This window comes from Oryza brachyantha, chromosome 8 (assembly GCF_000231095.2).
Source record: "Oryza brachyantha chromosome 8, ObraRS2, whole genome shotgun sequence".
NCBI classification, from domain to species: Eukaryota; Viridiplantae; Streptophyta; class Magnoliopsida; order Poales; family Poaceae; genus Oryza; species Oryza brachyantha.
In genome coordinates this window covers 13305979-13323414 of record NC_023170.2, presented here as the reverse complement: position 1 = coordinate 13323414, position 17436 = coordinate 13305979, and the positions used below count along the sequence as shown (strand labels likewise).

Below are 17436 nucleotides of genomic sequence, written 5' to 3'. Positions count from 1 at the left end.
CTATCTTTATTTTTGGAGTGGCCTAACGTGGTCCCTTATTGGTTCCATAGGGCACCGTCTCTTCACACATGCTATTTATATTCGTAAACTCTACGATCCTCCCATAGAATGCCAAAGAAGATCCTTTCAGAGAGAGAGAGAGAGAATGCCATGGAACAAAATAAGGTTCCATAAATACTCACTGCACCATCCGCCCCCCAGAAGATCAGAAACAAGGCCCTCTCACCTCTCACCCCTCACCCAGCAGGCCAAAATGGCTCTCACAGTCTCACTGCACAGTGGGCCCACGTGGACCCACCTGTCATCTTCTCTATGTCATATGATCATTTCAATTTCATCAAAAGATGCCATGGCATGCAGGCAGTAACATACCTCTCAGGCTCTCAGCCCATGGCATCATCCCCCCGGCCGGCCTCCTTTCCCTCTTCCATGACACGAGAAAAAGAAGAGAGAGCCACTCCGCTCGCTACTCCTGCCTGCCTGCCTGCTCCTCACTCCCACTTTTCTTCTCCTCTCCCCCTTCTCGGGCGCCTCTCCTCACCATCATTCCTCCCACCACAGCTCCTCCTCTCCACCATTCCAATCCAATGGCCTCTAACTTCCTCTTCTTTTTCCTCCTCCTCCTCCTCATGTCCTCCGTCCCGTTCTTCGCCTTCTCCTCCGAGCCCCTCAACGCCGAAGGTACGTTCCCTGGCCTTTGCATGCGTGCCGCTTTTCTTGGAATGAAGCGAGATGGCCCGGCCGGCCGGCGGCGGCTGAGAGACGTTGGGTTTTGGCTCGCGAAATGCAGTGGAGGCGCTGATCGCCATCAGGCAGGGGCTGGTCGACCCGCACGGCGTGCTGAGCAACTGGGACGAGGACTCCGTCGACCCCTGCAGCTGGGCCATGATCACCTGCTCCGCCCACAACCTCGTCATCGGCCTGTAAGCGCCTCTGTCTGCAGCTCTCTCTCTCGAGCGCGCGCCGTCGTCGTCTAGCTTTTGCTTGTTTCGAGCGACCTTAGCAAGAAACCGGAAATGGCAGCCGACCGGGTCGATCAGCTCCATTAATGCGTGCTTCTGTACCCTCTCGCGTTTCAGGGGAGCGCCGAGCCAGGGCTTGTCGGGGACCCTGTCCGGCAGGATCGCCAACCTGACCAACCTTGAACAAGTGTATGTACAAAAAAAAGAGAGAAACTTTTCTCTCCTTGCTTAATTAGTTTGCTTATCTTTGTGTTCTTGGGAGGGAGAAGAGGAAGGAATCAGAGTTTCGAATGGCGATGATGCTAACGTCGTCGTCTCCGCTTGTTTCACAGGTTGCTGCAGAACAACAACATCACCGGGCGGCTGCCGCCGGAGCTGGGCGCGCTGCCGAGGCTGCAGACGCTGGACCTCTCCAACAACCGCTTCTCCGGCCGCGTGCCCGACACGCTCGGCCGCATCTCCACCCTCCGATACCTGTCAGTCACCCCCACACTCTCTCTCCCCCCTACGCTTTCCATTCCATTCGCCATTGTTCTTCTCACTTGTCGTGTGTTTGTTGCGCGCAGGAGGCTAAACAACAACAGCTTGTCCGGGGCGTTCCCGTCGTCGCTGGCCAAGATCCCACAGCTCTCCTTCCTGTACGCTCTCCTGGCTAATCCCACACTGTCAAATCGTCTCATCAGATTTGCCTCTGTTTTGTCGTGTTTATAATTTGAATCGATCGATGTGATTGATGATCTCGGCGCACGCACGCGAGCGATTGCAGGGACTTGTCCTACAACAACCTCACTGGCCCTGTTCCTCGTTTCCCCACAAGAACCTTCAAGTATGGACATGCTCGTGCATCCGTGTCTTCTTATTATTCTATTCCGGTCGCCCAGTAGCTGGCTCTGTTGACATGGATATAGTAGAAAGAAATATACTTTGGTTATGTTTGGAATCTGATGCCGGTGTTTTTTTTTTTTTTGCAAATTATGTTATGCGTGCACGCATGCAGCGTCGTGGGCAATCCAATGATATGCGGCAGCGGCAGCGGCAGCCATGCGGGTGCGGGGGAGTGCGCCACCGTGGTCGCCCCGGTCACCGTGCCATTCCCGCTGGACTCCACTCCGAGCAGCAGCAGCAGCAGCAGTGAGTCCTCTTCTTTGTCTTTGCGTTCTTGGGTGCGTACGCCGTGCGGCTCGGCTGATCGATCAGAGGACGTACGCGTGCATGCAGCGGCGGCGGCCGGGAGGTCAAAGGGTGGCGCCGCGCGGTTGCCGATCGGAGTAGGGACAAGCCTCGGCGCCTCCGCTCTCGTGCTCCTCGCCGTGTCCTGTTTCCTGTGGAGGCGCAGGCGGCGGCACCGGCACTCCTCCGTCCTCGGCGGCATCCTCGGTGGTAACGCGCCACACGGTCTCTCCATCAAAACACAACGCCAGCACTCGAACGCGCGCTAACTGTTCGACGCATGCAGAGAAGGTGGGGCGAGACGTGGAGGACGGCGGCGGCGGCGAGGCGGCGGCGGTGGCGAGGCTGGGGAACGTGCGGCGGTTCGGGCTGAGGGAGCTGCAGGCGGCGACGGACGGGTTCAGCGCGAGGAACATCCTCGGGAAGGGAGGGTTCGGGGACGTGTACCGGGGGCGGCTGGCGGACGGCACGGTGGTGGCCGTGAAGCGGCTCAAGGACCCGAGCGCGTCCGGGGAGGCGCAGTTCCGGACGGAGGTGGAGATGATCAGCCTCGCCGTGCACCGCCACCTCCTCCGCCTCGTCGGCTTCTGCGCCGCCGCCTCCGGCGAGCGCCTCCTCGTCTACCCCTTCATGCCCAACGGCAGCGTCGCCTCCCGCCTCCGAGGTACGTACGCAAGCACAGTGCTAGCTAGCGTCGGTTTTTCCGTGGGCCCCCGCGCGCGTCGGGGTGCGGTGCACGCAGGAGTCATGGGAGGGGGAGGATCAGTCGTAGTCCCGTCGCTGTGTACTTTGCCCCCTCCTCCCTGCCACGCTGGGCCCACGCGCCCAGGCCACCGCGCTCACGTTTTGTCCGCTTCACGGCACGGCCCGCGTGTGCGCGCCCGCCACTGTAGCAGTCTCGCCTCGACGGGCGCCGCTCGGCTGCACCCAGGCGGAACCGAGGTTTTAGCTACTGCCTCGGTCCCATAATAATTTTTAACCTCCTCTTCTTATTTAAAATTTTTTTGCGATTAATATTTTTATTATTACTAGATGATAAAATATAAATATCACTTTATATGTGACTAATTTTTTATAAATTTTTCAAATAAAACGAATGGTCAAACGTTTATCACGGAAAAACGAAAAATAAAGTTATTATAGGATAAAGATAGTAGTTGAGTAGAAAAGTGGAACGGCATATATTTATATAAATTAAAAATAACTTATAAACAAAATTTTTATACGCAGGTATCTAGAAGAAATGCTTAAAAATAAACTATAATGAAAAATAACTTCAAAATTAACTTAAGTTTAATGTTGGAAATTAAATTTTGGTTTGTTAAGTATAAATAGAAACTAAGATAAAGCCGTAAATACTCGCTTTAGTTTTTTAATCGACGCTACTGACTTTGTGACTTTGGATCTATGTTTGACTCCTGGCCTTATCCAAAAAATATATAATTATTAGTTTTTTATGATTTGATTTACTCCTAAAGTAACATATAATTTATAATTTTGTATTTTTGGATAAAAAGTTTAAATAATACAAATAGTTAAATATAAATTTAAAAGTTAATTGCATCCATTAAAAACAATCGAGGGGGGAGTGAAATACTTAGGCCCTGTTTAGTTTAAGTGACTAATCCATTAGTCCCTCCACTTTAGTCTCCTTTAGTCCCTAAAACCCAAACAGGAGGAACTATAAAAGGGACTAAAATTGTATTAGTCTATTAGTCTCTTCCATAGATACTTATTGGGACTAAAACTTCCTTTTATATATGTCCCCTATCAAAAATTTCTATATATGATACACTTTTAGTCTCTTTTAATCCCTCTAACCAAATAGCAGGGACTAAAGATTTAGTCCAGAGACTAATTTTTAGTCCTAGTAGTAAGGAACCAAACACCACTTTACTACTACTACTCCATTATGATTAGTCGTCGCTTGTTATCAGGGTCACTAGCTGATCAGTGTTTGTGGTCTGGGTGTAACTGTAAGCAAGGCTATCATTGCGAAGTTTGGACTCTTTGGAGATCGGCGTGGTGGTCCGGGGCAATTAAGGGAGAGCCACAGTGCAGCGGGAGCAGCGCAGCGCAGCGCAGAGGAAACGTTTGTTTCTTCTTTTATTCCGGCAGGGGGCCTCCTCTCCTCGCAGGGCGGCAGGCAGCGGCAGCGAGCAGGCAGGGCTACGTACCCAGCTACGCTACGTGCCCCGTGTGTCTGGTCGCTGTTGCCGGCTCGGCTTGCCCGTAGTAGGCCCCGTGGTTTTCGGTTTCTGTATGCCCTACGTACTTTGCCGGTTCAAACGTAGCAACTGGCTCAGCCATGTTCACTGTACACTACCACACGCAGCATAGACACTCGTACCGGACAAGTGTCTTGTCTTGTGCTTGCAGCGCACTGTTCGTCGTGCGATTATCGTGGCGGAGAAACTGTAGGTGACTCGTGAGAATTGAATTGCTAAACTGTTTTTGTTTTTGAAATTTGGGTAATGAAGGGAAGCCGCCGCTGGACTGGCAGACGAGGAAGCGGATCGCGGTGGGGACGGCGCGGGGCCTGCTGTACCTGCACGAGCAGTGCGACCCCAAGATCATCCACCGCGACGTGAAGGCCGCCAACGTGCTGCTGGACGAGTGCCTCGAGGCCGTCGTCGGCGACTTCGGCCTCGCCAAGCTGCTCGACCACGGCGACTCGCACGTCACCACGGCGGTGCGCGGCACCGTCGGCCACATCGCGCCGGAGTACCTCTCCACGGGGCAGTCGTCGGAGAAGACCGACGTCTTCGGCTTCGGCATCCTGCTGCTCGAGCTCGTCACCGGCCAGCGCGCGCTCGAGGTCGGCAAGGCCTCCGGCGCCATCCAGCACCAGAAGGGCGTCATGCTTGATTGGGTAAATTAAGCACATACTTTTACACATTTTCGTTCCTTTGCTTGCACTTTTGAGATGCTTAGCCATGAGAGAAAAGATGTTGCATGCACTAGATTTTGTTTGACAAATTAAAAGCTTTGATCGTCTTTGGTAAAGTTCGCAAATCTTTCTAGGAAAAAAACCCATCCAGGACACGGGGCATGTGCGTTCATTGCGGTCACTGGCTCACTGCACTTTGAGGGTGCTGCATCATTCAATTGCAACTCCTAGTGAATCTGTTGCCCGGATGACAGTAGGCGCCCCAACTGTCAGTCTAGATTAATTGGAAGTACTATGAACCTGACATACTGCTAACGCAATCCTGCAAGCGTTGCATTGCTAGCTGCTGCATGTTTAAATGATCTGATCGTCCTCTCACGCACTGTTCAGTCTGCATGGCATATGCCAATGCTTGCTGCATCTGAAAATGACAATGTCTTCAGGTAGTAGTTTGCATGTGTAGATTGATAAATGGTCTGAAAATTTTCTCTCTCTCTCGTTTTCTCTCTCTCTCTCGATCGTGTGTTGTCGAAATGAAGGTGAGGAAGGTGCACCAAGAGAAGATGCATGACTTGCTAGTGGACCAAGATTTGGGACCTCACTACGACAGGATAGAGGTGGCGGAGATGGTGCAGGTGGCGCTGCTGTGCACACTGTTCCAGCCGTCGCACCGGCCGAGGATGTCAGAGGTGGTCCGGATGCTGGAGGGCGACGGGCTCGCCGAGAAGTGGGAGGCCAGCCACCGGCCGCCGGCGACGGCGGCGGCGCCCCATGAGCTCGGCTACGACCACCGCAACGACTCCAACGGCTCCGTCTTCTTCAACGACTTCCACGACAACGACAGCAGCCTTAGCAGCGACGAGGTGCGGTCCATCGACATGGTGGAGGAGATGGAGCTGTCAGGGCCAAGGTAGCAGCTAGCGTGCAGCAGAGCCATATGCATCCACAGCACTGAAAAGAAAGAAAGAAAAAAAAACTTCAGAGAATCAGATATTCAGGGAGAGAAAAAAGATACAGTATTACAAAGGGAAGGGATGATTGGATTTGTTGCTAGCCTACTAGGAGTAGTTTCAAAGTGAGATGCTCTTTAGTTTAGACCACAGTGTGTAGTTTTCTTGTCTGATCAAAGAGATAGGCCCTTTCCCCGAGAAAGATGTAAAGAAAAAGGGCTCCTCTCCGGTTTCTCTTTTGCTTCTTTTCACAGGCTTCTTTATCTTTTGCTGCTGCTTTCTTTCTTTCGTTGTTGATCTGAGGACGGACACGGCACATGCATCGTTTCAGAGACCTTTGGTTTGCACTCGGGCCCTGATCTCGAGCAAACTTTTGCAGGGCAGCCCCCTGGTCATATGCATGGGCTGCTTCTGAAGTCTGAAACCTCATCCATTATCTGTATGTAGGAGAGGTGTGTGTGGACATGGAGTCATTTTGACTGCTTTTGTGAGCTGTAAAGATGATCACTGGAACCATTTTCTTTTTGGATGTGTAACAGTTCATGGCCGAATCTGAGAGTTGGAATGTTGGAATGAGTCGGATGCATTGCTCTCACGAAAATCTAGGGGGTGCTGCATTGTCACTTTCCTTAATCTGCAAAAGGTTATATGGCATGCTGGGCAGTGTCATGGCCATGGCCCATGGCGATTGATTTCTTTGGAGCTGTCTGAGGCTCTGAGCTTGTGGGCCATTCATGAGGAATCTGTATGGTACAATCAAACAATACCCACCTATGAAGTTTCATAATCAAATCGACCTGGCATCGAGCTTCCATAGAAGGTTTCATGCTTAAAAGTGCTGGCATCAAGCTTCATTGAACCTACTCGAACCTGACAATAAGGTAGCTGGAAGTCCAATTTAGTCTCGACCTGAGCTTCTATCCAGCTCGAGCCCGGCAGCGGCGGGGAACCTTGCTCAAGTTTGCTCATGATAGCCAACACTTGAAAACATTCAGTAAATATTTCCTGCAAAATTTAATGTCCTCCAATACTCATCCTTATTAGGTAGAGACGCCCTCCAACCATGTAGGAAACTGAACTCTCAGAACAAGTTCAGAGATCTGACTTTCTCTTAAAGCCAGAGTTTCGGGGGATATAAAATGATCTTAAAGAACAGTACTATAGCTATATATCAATCTTTGCAGCATGTGTTTGTCGTATATTTACATAGTAGTAAAATATGTACATGGATAGTGCCATCCAATCCTAATTCAGAAGGAGTTAACTAACAAATTGTCTATGGGACTTTGTACTAAAGACAATGAATAGTAATGGTGACTGATGTTTCCACAAGCTGATGAAACAAAGAATAAATGTGCTTCAGAATAAATCTTCACTATATATTGCATGTACTGCCATTTGTAATGGCTTTGGACCTTCTATGTACCTCCTAACAGCATATAACTTTGATCAATCTTTACTACTCACAGACAAGCTCCCTTGGCAGTTTTTAGAGCCGCAAAAACATTCTATTTCAGGACCGTAATGTTGCTCGAATCTACAAAACAGAATCAAGAATATTGTGGTCATGAAGTGCATTATGAATATACTTTTTTCAAGCAAATAGAGGATCTCTTTCATGGATTTGAGAAACGACTTTTGAACCGAAGTAATATGACAACTGCTTTTTTTTAATGGAAAAATGCCTTCGACGGCCCTTAATTTGTGTATGAATATAGGATTAACTGTATCTATGCCATTATAAAAATGTGTAATACCCAAATAGAATTAATCTTATGAAAGTACTTTAAATGACAGATGTTTACACATTTTTTTTCAACTTTCATATATGCAATCCAAATAAAAAGATATGGTGGTACTAAACATTTCGAAATTTGGTTGCATTGCATTTATCCCAAAACATAGTAGTGCATTTGTAACCAGAGTGTGCAGAATTAGCATTCTGAAAGTGCTTTTCAAGACATGCAAATATGATTATCATATTAAAAATAAAAATATTAAAAGATTTAGATACACAAGTTTTGAAATTCTCGTTGCACGTATCTATGTATGTACAAAAGATATGTGTTTGTGACCAGAGGGAGCAGACTCAATAATTGTATAATGATAGATAGTACTTGTCATCAAATCAAACTAAGATAATCATGACAAAAACACTGAAGCATACGTACGAATAATCGGTAATCAGTACCACCGGTGTATGTGTGCTCACAAATAGGATTATTTTTTATGGTCATTCTGTTGGCTGAGATAACAGTTCTGAATTAAGCACTTCAGCAGGAAAAAACTGAATAATGCAATGAATAAGAAATCCTTTTGATGGTAAAAAAGACAGGGCATAAAAATCGGTTTAAAGTTCTGATACTGGAAAGGACAAAACCCCTTCAGGTTGATAAGAACAAGTACCTGTAGTCGTAGGTCAATGGTTCCCCCACTTCTATAGCTTTTGAAGCAAACACACCTAGCCTTGTCTTGCCATTGACTTGCCTGGTAAAACAAAAAATAATTGAAACAATCTTGTTTAAGCAGAAGGCATAGCTAGTTGGAAAAAAGAGCCATAAGCAAACTAAGAAATTGATACAGTGCATCAGCGAGTAAAGAACATTCTTACCATTTCTGTAACTGACAATTAGGTTCACAGCTGTGGTTAAAAAAGCGGCAATCATTTCCTTTGAATGTTGCATCAATCACAAAGTCTTTTTTGACTTTACACATGTAGAAATTCTTATCTCCACGCTTTCTCATGTCCTCAAGCCTTTCTTCACAAGCCTTGTCATCAATAACTGGAAAGATGGAAAGACATGTTAAGAACAGAGAAGTAAAGAAAATTATTTCATTTGGAAAACCTAGAAGTTTGGATGTTTCACGAAAAAAGCCAAACGGAATATTTGCAAATGAAAAATAATTTATGAATAAAATTTTACATCCATATTCTTAGCGATCTAAAAAAATAAACTTCGGTGAAAAACCCCCAAAATCAACTCCAAATTTAAGGTTAAAAATTTAAATATTGGCTTATAAACATAAACATAAGCGAAAAGATGGGGTTGCAAATAAGTAATTTGGTGATCATTATTCAAGTATTGTCGTCAATAGAACTGATATCTAGCAAGATAATTAAAATTCAAAATATACTGCTTCAATTCTATATTTTGAAAAATAATACAGCGTACCACCTTTTCAAACTGCTTAGAAATTATATTCTATTAATGATCTGGCCAGAATGGTGTTATTCAATACTACAGAAAAAAATGTAAGAAAAACAGGAACAGTGGCTCATTAGTATCAATATACACTGGGAAGGTAGTCAAAAAAGATGTTTGCTCCAATGCACACCACTAGTTCAACGGAAAATTGGACATGAAGCCTAGAAGGGATGTTTGTAGGATGAGTTGATCCATAAAATGAGAGGTCTTGATTCTTTAATACTTTCTTGTAGTTTCATTACAATTTTGCAATGAAGGTAAGGCTCATTAAAGTATAACCAGCTCACAAAACTAAAACCATGTCTAAGTTCCTGTGCACCAAATAAATAGAGAAATAAGCCTTGGCATTGGATGAGCTGGACAGGCGAGGCTTAGCTAAACTAACTGTGGGATATCTATATCAGGGGTATCTGTAGACTACAAGGTCAATGGGGTATCGAATAGGAAGGAGATTATATCTGTATGGTGTCGGCTAGGAGTTCGGTATGTACCGGATTACATGCCGTGTACTTCGGACTCAAGCTATAACTGAATTAGGATAGATCTTAATCTTGTTACACTAGGACTCTATCATATCTGTAGTCCCTCCCCCACTATATAAGGGGATACATGGCGCCCCTTGAGGACACAGAGAATCATCTACGCAATACGATCGCCAAGCAGAAGTAAGGTATTATTTCACCACGTCGAGAGCCTGAACCTGGATAAATTGTCTCTCCTCTTTATCTTTACCATCGAATTCCGAACCTAATAGCCACCCTATAAGTTTATTGCCGACATCAATCATTGCTAACCTTGGAAATGGCCAGTTACGTGATTATACCAATAACTCAGTGATATACTTGTTAACCGGATTATTATTTACTTGGTTTTTCTTAACAGGTTCGCCTGGTGGATCTGGTTTTGAAACGATGGCCATATAGCATTAATTTCGTTTCCAGCAGCCAGAAATTGGCAAGGATAAAAATGAAAGTGAAATATAATATACAATTGAGAGACAAATGGCTGTAAAATGAAAGTGAAATCTTAGCACTGTATATAAAGTGTTACAGAGGCAATCATATTGACCGTCAAACTATGCAAACACTGCCAGTTTGTTTGAGATACACATTATCATGTGGAATTATAGTATTGCTCTGTTAAACAGGGTCTTCCCGTATGTGATGTAAGTTGGAAATAAGCTAAAATGGATCTAACTTTGTCCTGGTAATGGTTCATGTTGAAAACAAAGGCCAGTTATTAGTATAGTTTTTATCACAAAGCACTAAGCAGAGTTAGAAAATTTCTAGACTTCTAGTTAAGTTCCTTCGGTCCTGCCCTTCGACAGTAATTTAACAGTTTAACAGATGTAAGGACCTTCTACAAATTAAGTTCACAAAAGCATAAGCCAGAGAAAAGAAGCAGCAATCTGAATAAATTACAACGAAACGTTTAACAAAACCAAATAATGAATCTTTCATACCTTCTCCAACAAACTCTATAACAAAATCATCTTTCTCAATGGCTTCCAGTGCTCTAGCGCCCCATCCACAATTTTGTGTCTGCAGAAGCACTCCAATAATAAGTAGATTATCAGGAGCAAAACAATAGCAACAGAAAATAATCCAAAGCACAACCAAGCATCGCCTAAGAACACAAAGAAAAGGAGAGTATTAGTATTGTCAGAAAATATCAATATCAGCAGGACAACTATGACATATAGCTGCTGCGCGGAATCCATGGCAAGCCTTACCTTAACTATCTCAATCTTTTTCTCTCGGCGAAATGGTTTGTTAGTGCACTTATCTGAGCAGTCACAAGCCCGAGAGCAGCTAACAAATAGAGACCTGCAGGAATTATCTTAATTTTCTGTCAAAAAATTTAAAATTTCTATTTTCAAATAGAAAAAATTCACATAGATTTATATCCAATAAGCATAAGAGGAAACACGATATCCAATGAACAACAGGAAAAGATCTTATAGCTTCACACAACAAATAGAATGGATACTTTGTACCTGCACGAGCAGCTTAGTTTACAGGTAAAAGCCGGGACACAATCTGTGCATCCACCTTCAATGGAATCATCACCACATTTGTTCTTGACAAGATAAAGATCTTAGTTCATTAAGGGAACAATAGTTGTTGAAGAACTCAAAGCAAAAGGAGTAAAAACTGGATAAGCATAAACTCCTTTTATACTAAAAATATTAAATAGAGCTGCAAAAAAAAAAACTGTATATTTTGGATACTACGCTTCATTTGTACATACGGAAGTGGTTCTGTCCCATTATTGTCCAATTCCTCTTTCTTGACAGGGTCAATGTTGAACTCTTGGAAAGTGCTTGGGAGAGGTAAGCGCCGGAAGGCTGCCTGTAAATCAATCAGAATGCACATAAAAAAGTAGAAACAAAATACTGAACTGAAAAAGTAGAAAGACATCCATGGCTGTTACATTTTATCCTTCAATTTTTTTCCACGAAACAAATCATCCCAGATTCATACAAGCACATATAGAATGAGTAAAAATCAAATCTTTTTAGAAAAAAAACAATTTCGCAACTGATATTTTTTTCATCGAGAGCATGCAAAACAATAATATATTATCTAACAGAATGCTATGCATCAGATTCAACCACATCTTACCAGCCAACATTAAAGAGAAGGTGCACCTTAGACAGATAGATAGGTTCTAGTGTTCAATAATACAGATGACTGAGTAAGAAAATGAAGTATCGATCACCTCTATATCATCTATAGGATCTGCATCCTGTAAGTAGCATCAAACAGACATCAATTAAACTACCATCCAAAGACAGAGCAAAAATTGCAGAAATAACGACATTAAACAGACATGCAAATAATGTTAATAGAAATAAAGCAGGTACATGTACAGAATGCTTAATATTTTAAACAAGTAAAGATTTATGAAAAACTCTAGTCAATCCGGTAAACTTATAACTAGTAGCATGACATTTTCAATGAGGCAATCTGGTCTCATGATATTATTAAATATGAAATCTCCACTAAGTGCAAAAAAAAAAAACATTTAATGCATGGTCATTGTGAGGAAACAATGAAACATTAAATTTCAGCTGTACATGCCAATTAGTTAAGGCTTCAAGTTACATCCATATTATCAGATCAGCCAATACCCAACTCTTTTATTAACCTCTATATTAAATGAGCGCCATAAACAGATCAGGATAAGTGGTTAATGCATATATACTTTGGAACTCTCAGTTTCTTTTTAGAGATTTGCTCCGATCCAACAAAAAGTACTTTGAGGTACTGATATCTCGAAGTACCAAATCGTTTCCCACCATTAGATCTAGCTGAGTAGGATGTGCACCATTAGATCTAACGGTCAAAAACAATTTGATACAGTAAAGTACTGGTACCTCGAGGTACTTTTTGTTACTTTTTGTTGGACTGAAGCAAGCCTTTTCTTTTTATCAGTAAACTGTAATTATCGGTTGCTATTATTTTGGGCCGTGTGTCAAAAGTCTCTGTTATGTGCATATGCTATTTCAATTTTCTTTGCTTTTAGGCAATGAGAAAATGCTGAGAAACATAGGAAGCTTAAGTGTTAAAGGGTTAGCAGTGGCTTGGTTTCAGAAGCTTACATGTCGAGGACAGCATCCATCACCTTTTTCAGAACAAGCCTTATGCAGCTTTGCATCGCAACCACGAACTGAACAACACATCTTGTCACCACGCGGAATACTTTTTGAACAAACCAGGCACTCAACCTAAATCCAAAATGATTTAGGAATCCTTTTTCCAGTAATCAGGAGGTGTCACAATACTTTTTGCACTTCAATTAAAAAGCAGATGAGTAACAGAAGGAGTATACACCCAAGTAATACTGAGCCCAGACAACTTGATATTAAAATCCTATGATCCAAAAGTTTCCAGCCGGATCATAATGCTATGGTAAGATTTTCTTATCATCATTCCTCCATTTATTGATGAAGCTTCATCTTTTCTTGTATTAGCTGATAAGAATATCTGGTTTAACTTCTATGCTGAAGATGTCCACACCCTGACTTCATTTATACAGCAGCCACAATCAGATATTACTTGCTTGCCACAATCAGTTCAATCCATATTTGTATATGCACAGAAAGTGACTTATCATTTGTACCAATTTTACAAATCTTTACCTCCACCAGCATTTCACTTGGTTCCATATTATGCTTTTAATTATCAGCTATCTCAAATTTAATGAAACCAGCTTTCTTGGAAATACAGTTGCTGTCCTTAGTCCAACTGTCCTAACACAAAACGAAGTTTCATTTCACTGTCATTACTATTATAATTGGAATGCTTTTCCTGTAAGTCTACAAAAGTTGACGATTTAATCCTTAGTCATCCACATCCCTGTTGCAGCCCTTTTTATACCTTTTTTTTCTCTCGAATACGCCCTTGATATACCTTCAAGCTAGTCAAAACCATATGTCACCATATCCATATATCCAAATCCATCGTCAAATAATTTTGTACAATGTCGATCTTATTAAGATTATATAATAATGAAACCAATATGAAAGCAGATGTCCTTTGTTTCAGCCGGTACTCCAAATTCTCTGCCATCAAATTACTCCTAGTGAACCATCCAAAGATCAACACCTTCTCAAGAAAGCTAAAAATCTAATGTTGTAGTTCTCAAATTTCTGGGTGATCAATGACAACAATTGTAGTCATTCTAACCAGTTACAACATACAGTTGTGCTAACAATGAATCCAACATTTGTGTTATTACCTGGTCTGTAATACAAAGCATAACAAAAGAGTTGTTATACAGACAAAATTGAATCAGCAGATTGTACAGTGACGCTACAAATGTCCAGACTATGTACAGCTACACTAGATTTCTGAACCATTAAGAAAACCAGAGTTAATATAAGTTCTAGTGGATCTGGATCTACTTGTTTTCACAGAAATATTCATGACGCGAGTATGTCTGAACATTTATACTAGATCAAGAGCAAGAAAAATATTATGGGCTGTGGCCAAAGAACTTGGTTCTTTCCAGGCGAATATCTATTCAGAGGAATACATAGTCTTGTTTATAATTTGCCAAAAAAGTTTTAGGGAGTCCTGACAAAAGCAAGAAAATCTGGTTCTACAAATGACAGTACACTTCAAGCGAGTCCGACAAGGAATTGCTCACATAAGACCCTGTGTAAATTCTGCCTAAAATAATGGGAGACGGCTATCCTTCAATTTCATATCCTAGCGGGCCAAATCAACTAAAACTTATTAGTTGACAACATAGGGGTGGAAAAAAATGCCAAATGATATATTTACAAATGAAAATAATTTACAAATAAAACTTTTATATACGTGTTTTTAGCAATCCAAAATTCAAAGTTGAAAAATAAACTACGATAAGAAAAACCCAAAAATCAATTTCAAATTTAAGGATGAAAATTTAAAATTTGGTTCGTAAGCATAAGCAGGAGCGAAAAAATGACAACCCCCTCCCCACCCCAAAAAATAAACATGTGGTTGTAATGCTTGTACTGAAAGCTTCAGGGAAGATTGGATTCACGTGTACATTCGCTAATAGTCGAATTCTGAGGTACTCCTAAGTCCTAAGTCCTAACACCCCACAGATTGCCGTAAACCACTCTTCCGCGGTGGGATCAAAGCATCGCAATAGCAATAGGTTGAAATTTTCGTAGGGTGCAGGATCAAACCCAACATGGAACATCGCAAGCGGTATAGCCCCCGAAGAGCCGTACTAGTGCATAATCACCCACGAAATAGAACGACCATACACTATAAGGAATCAAATGCTAGAAGAGAACGGATTGGATAGTTGCAGCTCACGTACCTCCTTCTTCCTGGGCGCACCTTTCTGGAGGAAAGGCAGGACGCACTCCTCCTCGGGGGCTCCGGAAGCAGCCGCCTTCTCCTTCGCCCATTCCGCCGCGAGCGCCTTGATCGACGGGGGCGGGGGCTTCGCGGGGTCCTTGGGCTTCCTCCTCGCCACGGGGGACTTCACCCAGGGGACCACGCGCACGTGGGGGCGGAGCTTGATGCGAAACGATCGGCGGGGAGACGTGCCCCCTTCCCCAGCCACCGCTGCTACTGCTACCTCCCCCTCGGGCGGAGGCTGAGGCTGGCGATCACCACCGCGGCGGCGCCCGGGCGGCGGGGAGGTCGCGGAACCGGAGGGAGCCTCCGAAGCAGGGGCCTCCCGAGGAGGATGCGGGGGCTGGTGATCACCGCCGCGGCGGCGCCCGGGCGGCGGGGAGGTCGCGGAACCGGAGGGAGCCTCCGGCGCGACCTTGGGCTTCCTCCTCGCCACGGGGGACTTCTCCCAGGGGACCACGCGCACGTGGGGGCGGAGCTTAATGCGGAACGATCGGCGGGGAGACGTGCCCCCTTCCCCAACCACCGCTGCTACTGCTACCTCCCCCTCGGGCGGAGGCTGAGGCTCGCGATCACCGCCGCGGCGGCGCCCGGGCGGCGGGGAGGTCGCGGAACCGGAGGGAGCCTCCGGCGCAGGGGCCTCCCGAGGATGATGCGGGGGCTGGTGACCACCGCTGCGGCGGCGCCCGGGCGGCGGGGAGGTCGCGGAACCGGAGGGAGCCTCCGGCGCAGGGGCCTCCCGAGGAGGATGCGGGGGCTGTTGATCACCGCTGCGGCGGCGCCCGGGCGGCGGGGAGGCTGCGGCACCGGAGGGGGCCTCCGGCACAGGGGCGTCCATAGGAGGATGCGGGGGCTGGTGATCGCCGCCGGTGCGGCGTCGGCCGAGGCGCGGAGGGCTGCGGGCGGACTGCAGGGAGGACGAGGAGGCGGTGGGAGGGCCCGGCGCCATCGGCGGCAATGCCGGGGAGAACGCGAACGGAGGAGGGCGGGGGGTTAGGGCTTCCCCGTGCGCCGCGCGACGCGCTGCGGTGGGGTTTGGGGGATTCGATTGTGCGGTGGGTTGTGGAGGCGGAGAGGAGAGGTGGAGGGGAGGGCGGGAAGAGGAAGTGAAGATCGAAGAAGAGGAGTGGAGGGCGTGGGCGAGGAAGGAATCAAGGAATGCGCGTCAGCGCGACGTTCGGTCGGTTCACTGCGTAGTGGCGATGTGGGCCTTGGGCCGTGGGCTGTAACCTTGCTGGCACGGTGGCACCGGCTGGAATTTTTTGAATTTTAAATTTTATTTATTAAATGATTTTGCATTTCAAAAATCATAAAACTAACCTCATGTTGCCCTCTATGAGGACGGAAAGGTGACGTGGCACAAACGGCCACTCGGGCGCGAGGGACAGCCAAAATCGGAGCACAACAAATTTGGCGGAAAGGGGCTAAATGTAAAATTGTCGTGGTGCCCAGGTATTTTGCGATTTAACCGGAATTTTTCGATTTGAACCTCGGTTTGATATATATAGGTATAACGTATTTAATTGTTTAATCACATGTAGTACCTTGGCTCAGTGATCACCATCTCCGTCTCCTATGTAGGAGACCAGAGGTCAAATCCTCCTAGCCCATTTCCGCCATGTAAAATTCGCCGTGCTACCATTTCTGGTCGTCCCTCGCACCCAAGTAGCCGTTTGCCGTCCTAGAGGGATGGCATGGGGTTAGTTTTGTGATTTTTTGAAATACAAAATTAAATTTATAAATTATTTAATAAATAAAATTCAAAATTCAAAAAATTCGCACCAGCTATGGGAAGAAAATTACATAAGACTTTCGTCCTTTGCGGTCTATGAAAACCCGTTTCGTTTCACAATTGTCACGTGTTCCGCGCTTATTTTTTATCTCTAAATCAAGTGTCTAAAATTTACCTTTATCTTTCTGTTTTCTTGTATGTAGCCCTAGCTCTAAGATTCGTGTGAATACGTAGTTGCAGATAAGTGAAGTCTTTCTAAATATAGAAAGGACAGATGTCCTGTATAATTTTCATCCCTGACTGCTAGCGAAGGGGGTTGTGTAGGTGTAGAGCATCTTCAATAGACTACCTATTTAACTTGTCATACCAAATTTTAGTAATTATGTTAAAAAATTATATTTTAAGAGACTACCTACTTAACTTATCATGTCATTTGAATGACTAACATGCCTTTTCGATGCCCAACTCTGGCAAGTTTTTCTCATACCCAGCACGATTGTTATCTGTGACTCTCACATGGTTAGGCCCACAAGTTATCCTTCCAACGGTTAGCATTTGGAGAGTAGGAATGGAGGGTCTGTTGAAGTGCATAGTAATTTAGAGATGAAATCTTTTGATACGAATGACTAAATTAAGATTTCGATAGTCAATTTTTTGCTATTCTC

The 17436-nt window shown here is 44.9% G+C and overlaps 2 protein-coding genes across 2 annotated transcripts; one reads left to right on the top strand and one right to left on the bottom strand.

Annotated features, from left to right (window-relative positions):
• The first annotated feature begins 463 nt into the window (after window positions 1–463).
• On the top strand, window positions 464–6188 carry LOC102722603 (probable LRR receptor-like serine/threonine-protein kinase At2g23950). Its single transcript, XM_040527066.1, has 11 exons — window positions 464–681; window positions 791–923; window positions 1080–1151; window positions 1295–1438; window positions 1529–1600; window positions 1729–1788; window positions 1960–2093; window positions 2181–2342; window positions 2419–2796; window positions 4613–5004; window positions 5562–6188. Exons 1-11 carry the CDS (start codon window positions 588–590, stop codon window positions 5934–5936), a joined length of 2016 nt encoding a protein of 671 aa, XP_040383000.1. The 5' UTR covers window positions 464–587; the 3' UTR covers window positions 5937–6188.
• A 949-nt stretch (window positions 6189–7137) lies between these two features.
• LOC102709484 (histone-lysine N-methyltransferase ASHR3-like) lies at window positions 7138–15988 on the bottom strand. The gene is made up of 10 exons (XM_015840134.2): window positions 14999–15988; window positions 12783–12908; window positions 11900–11926; window positions 11409–11529; window positions 11175–11274; window positions 10911–11004; window positions 10641–10719; window positions 8584–8755; window positions 8379–8459; window positions 7138–7509 (listed from the first exon to the last, which is right to left on the bottom strand). The coding sequence occupies exons 1-10, from the start codon at window positions 15986–15988 to the stop codon at window positions 7422–7424; spliced, it is 1878 nt and encodes a 625-aa protein (XP_015695620.2). The 3' UTR covers window positions 7138–7421.
• Between the last annotated feature and the right edge of the window lie 1448 nt (window positions 15989–17436).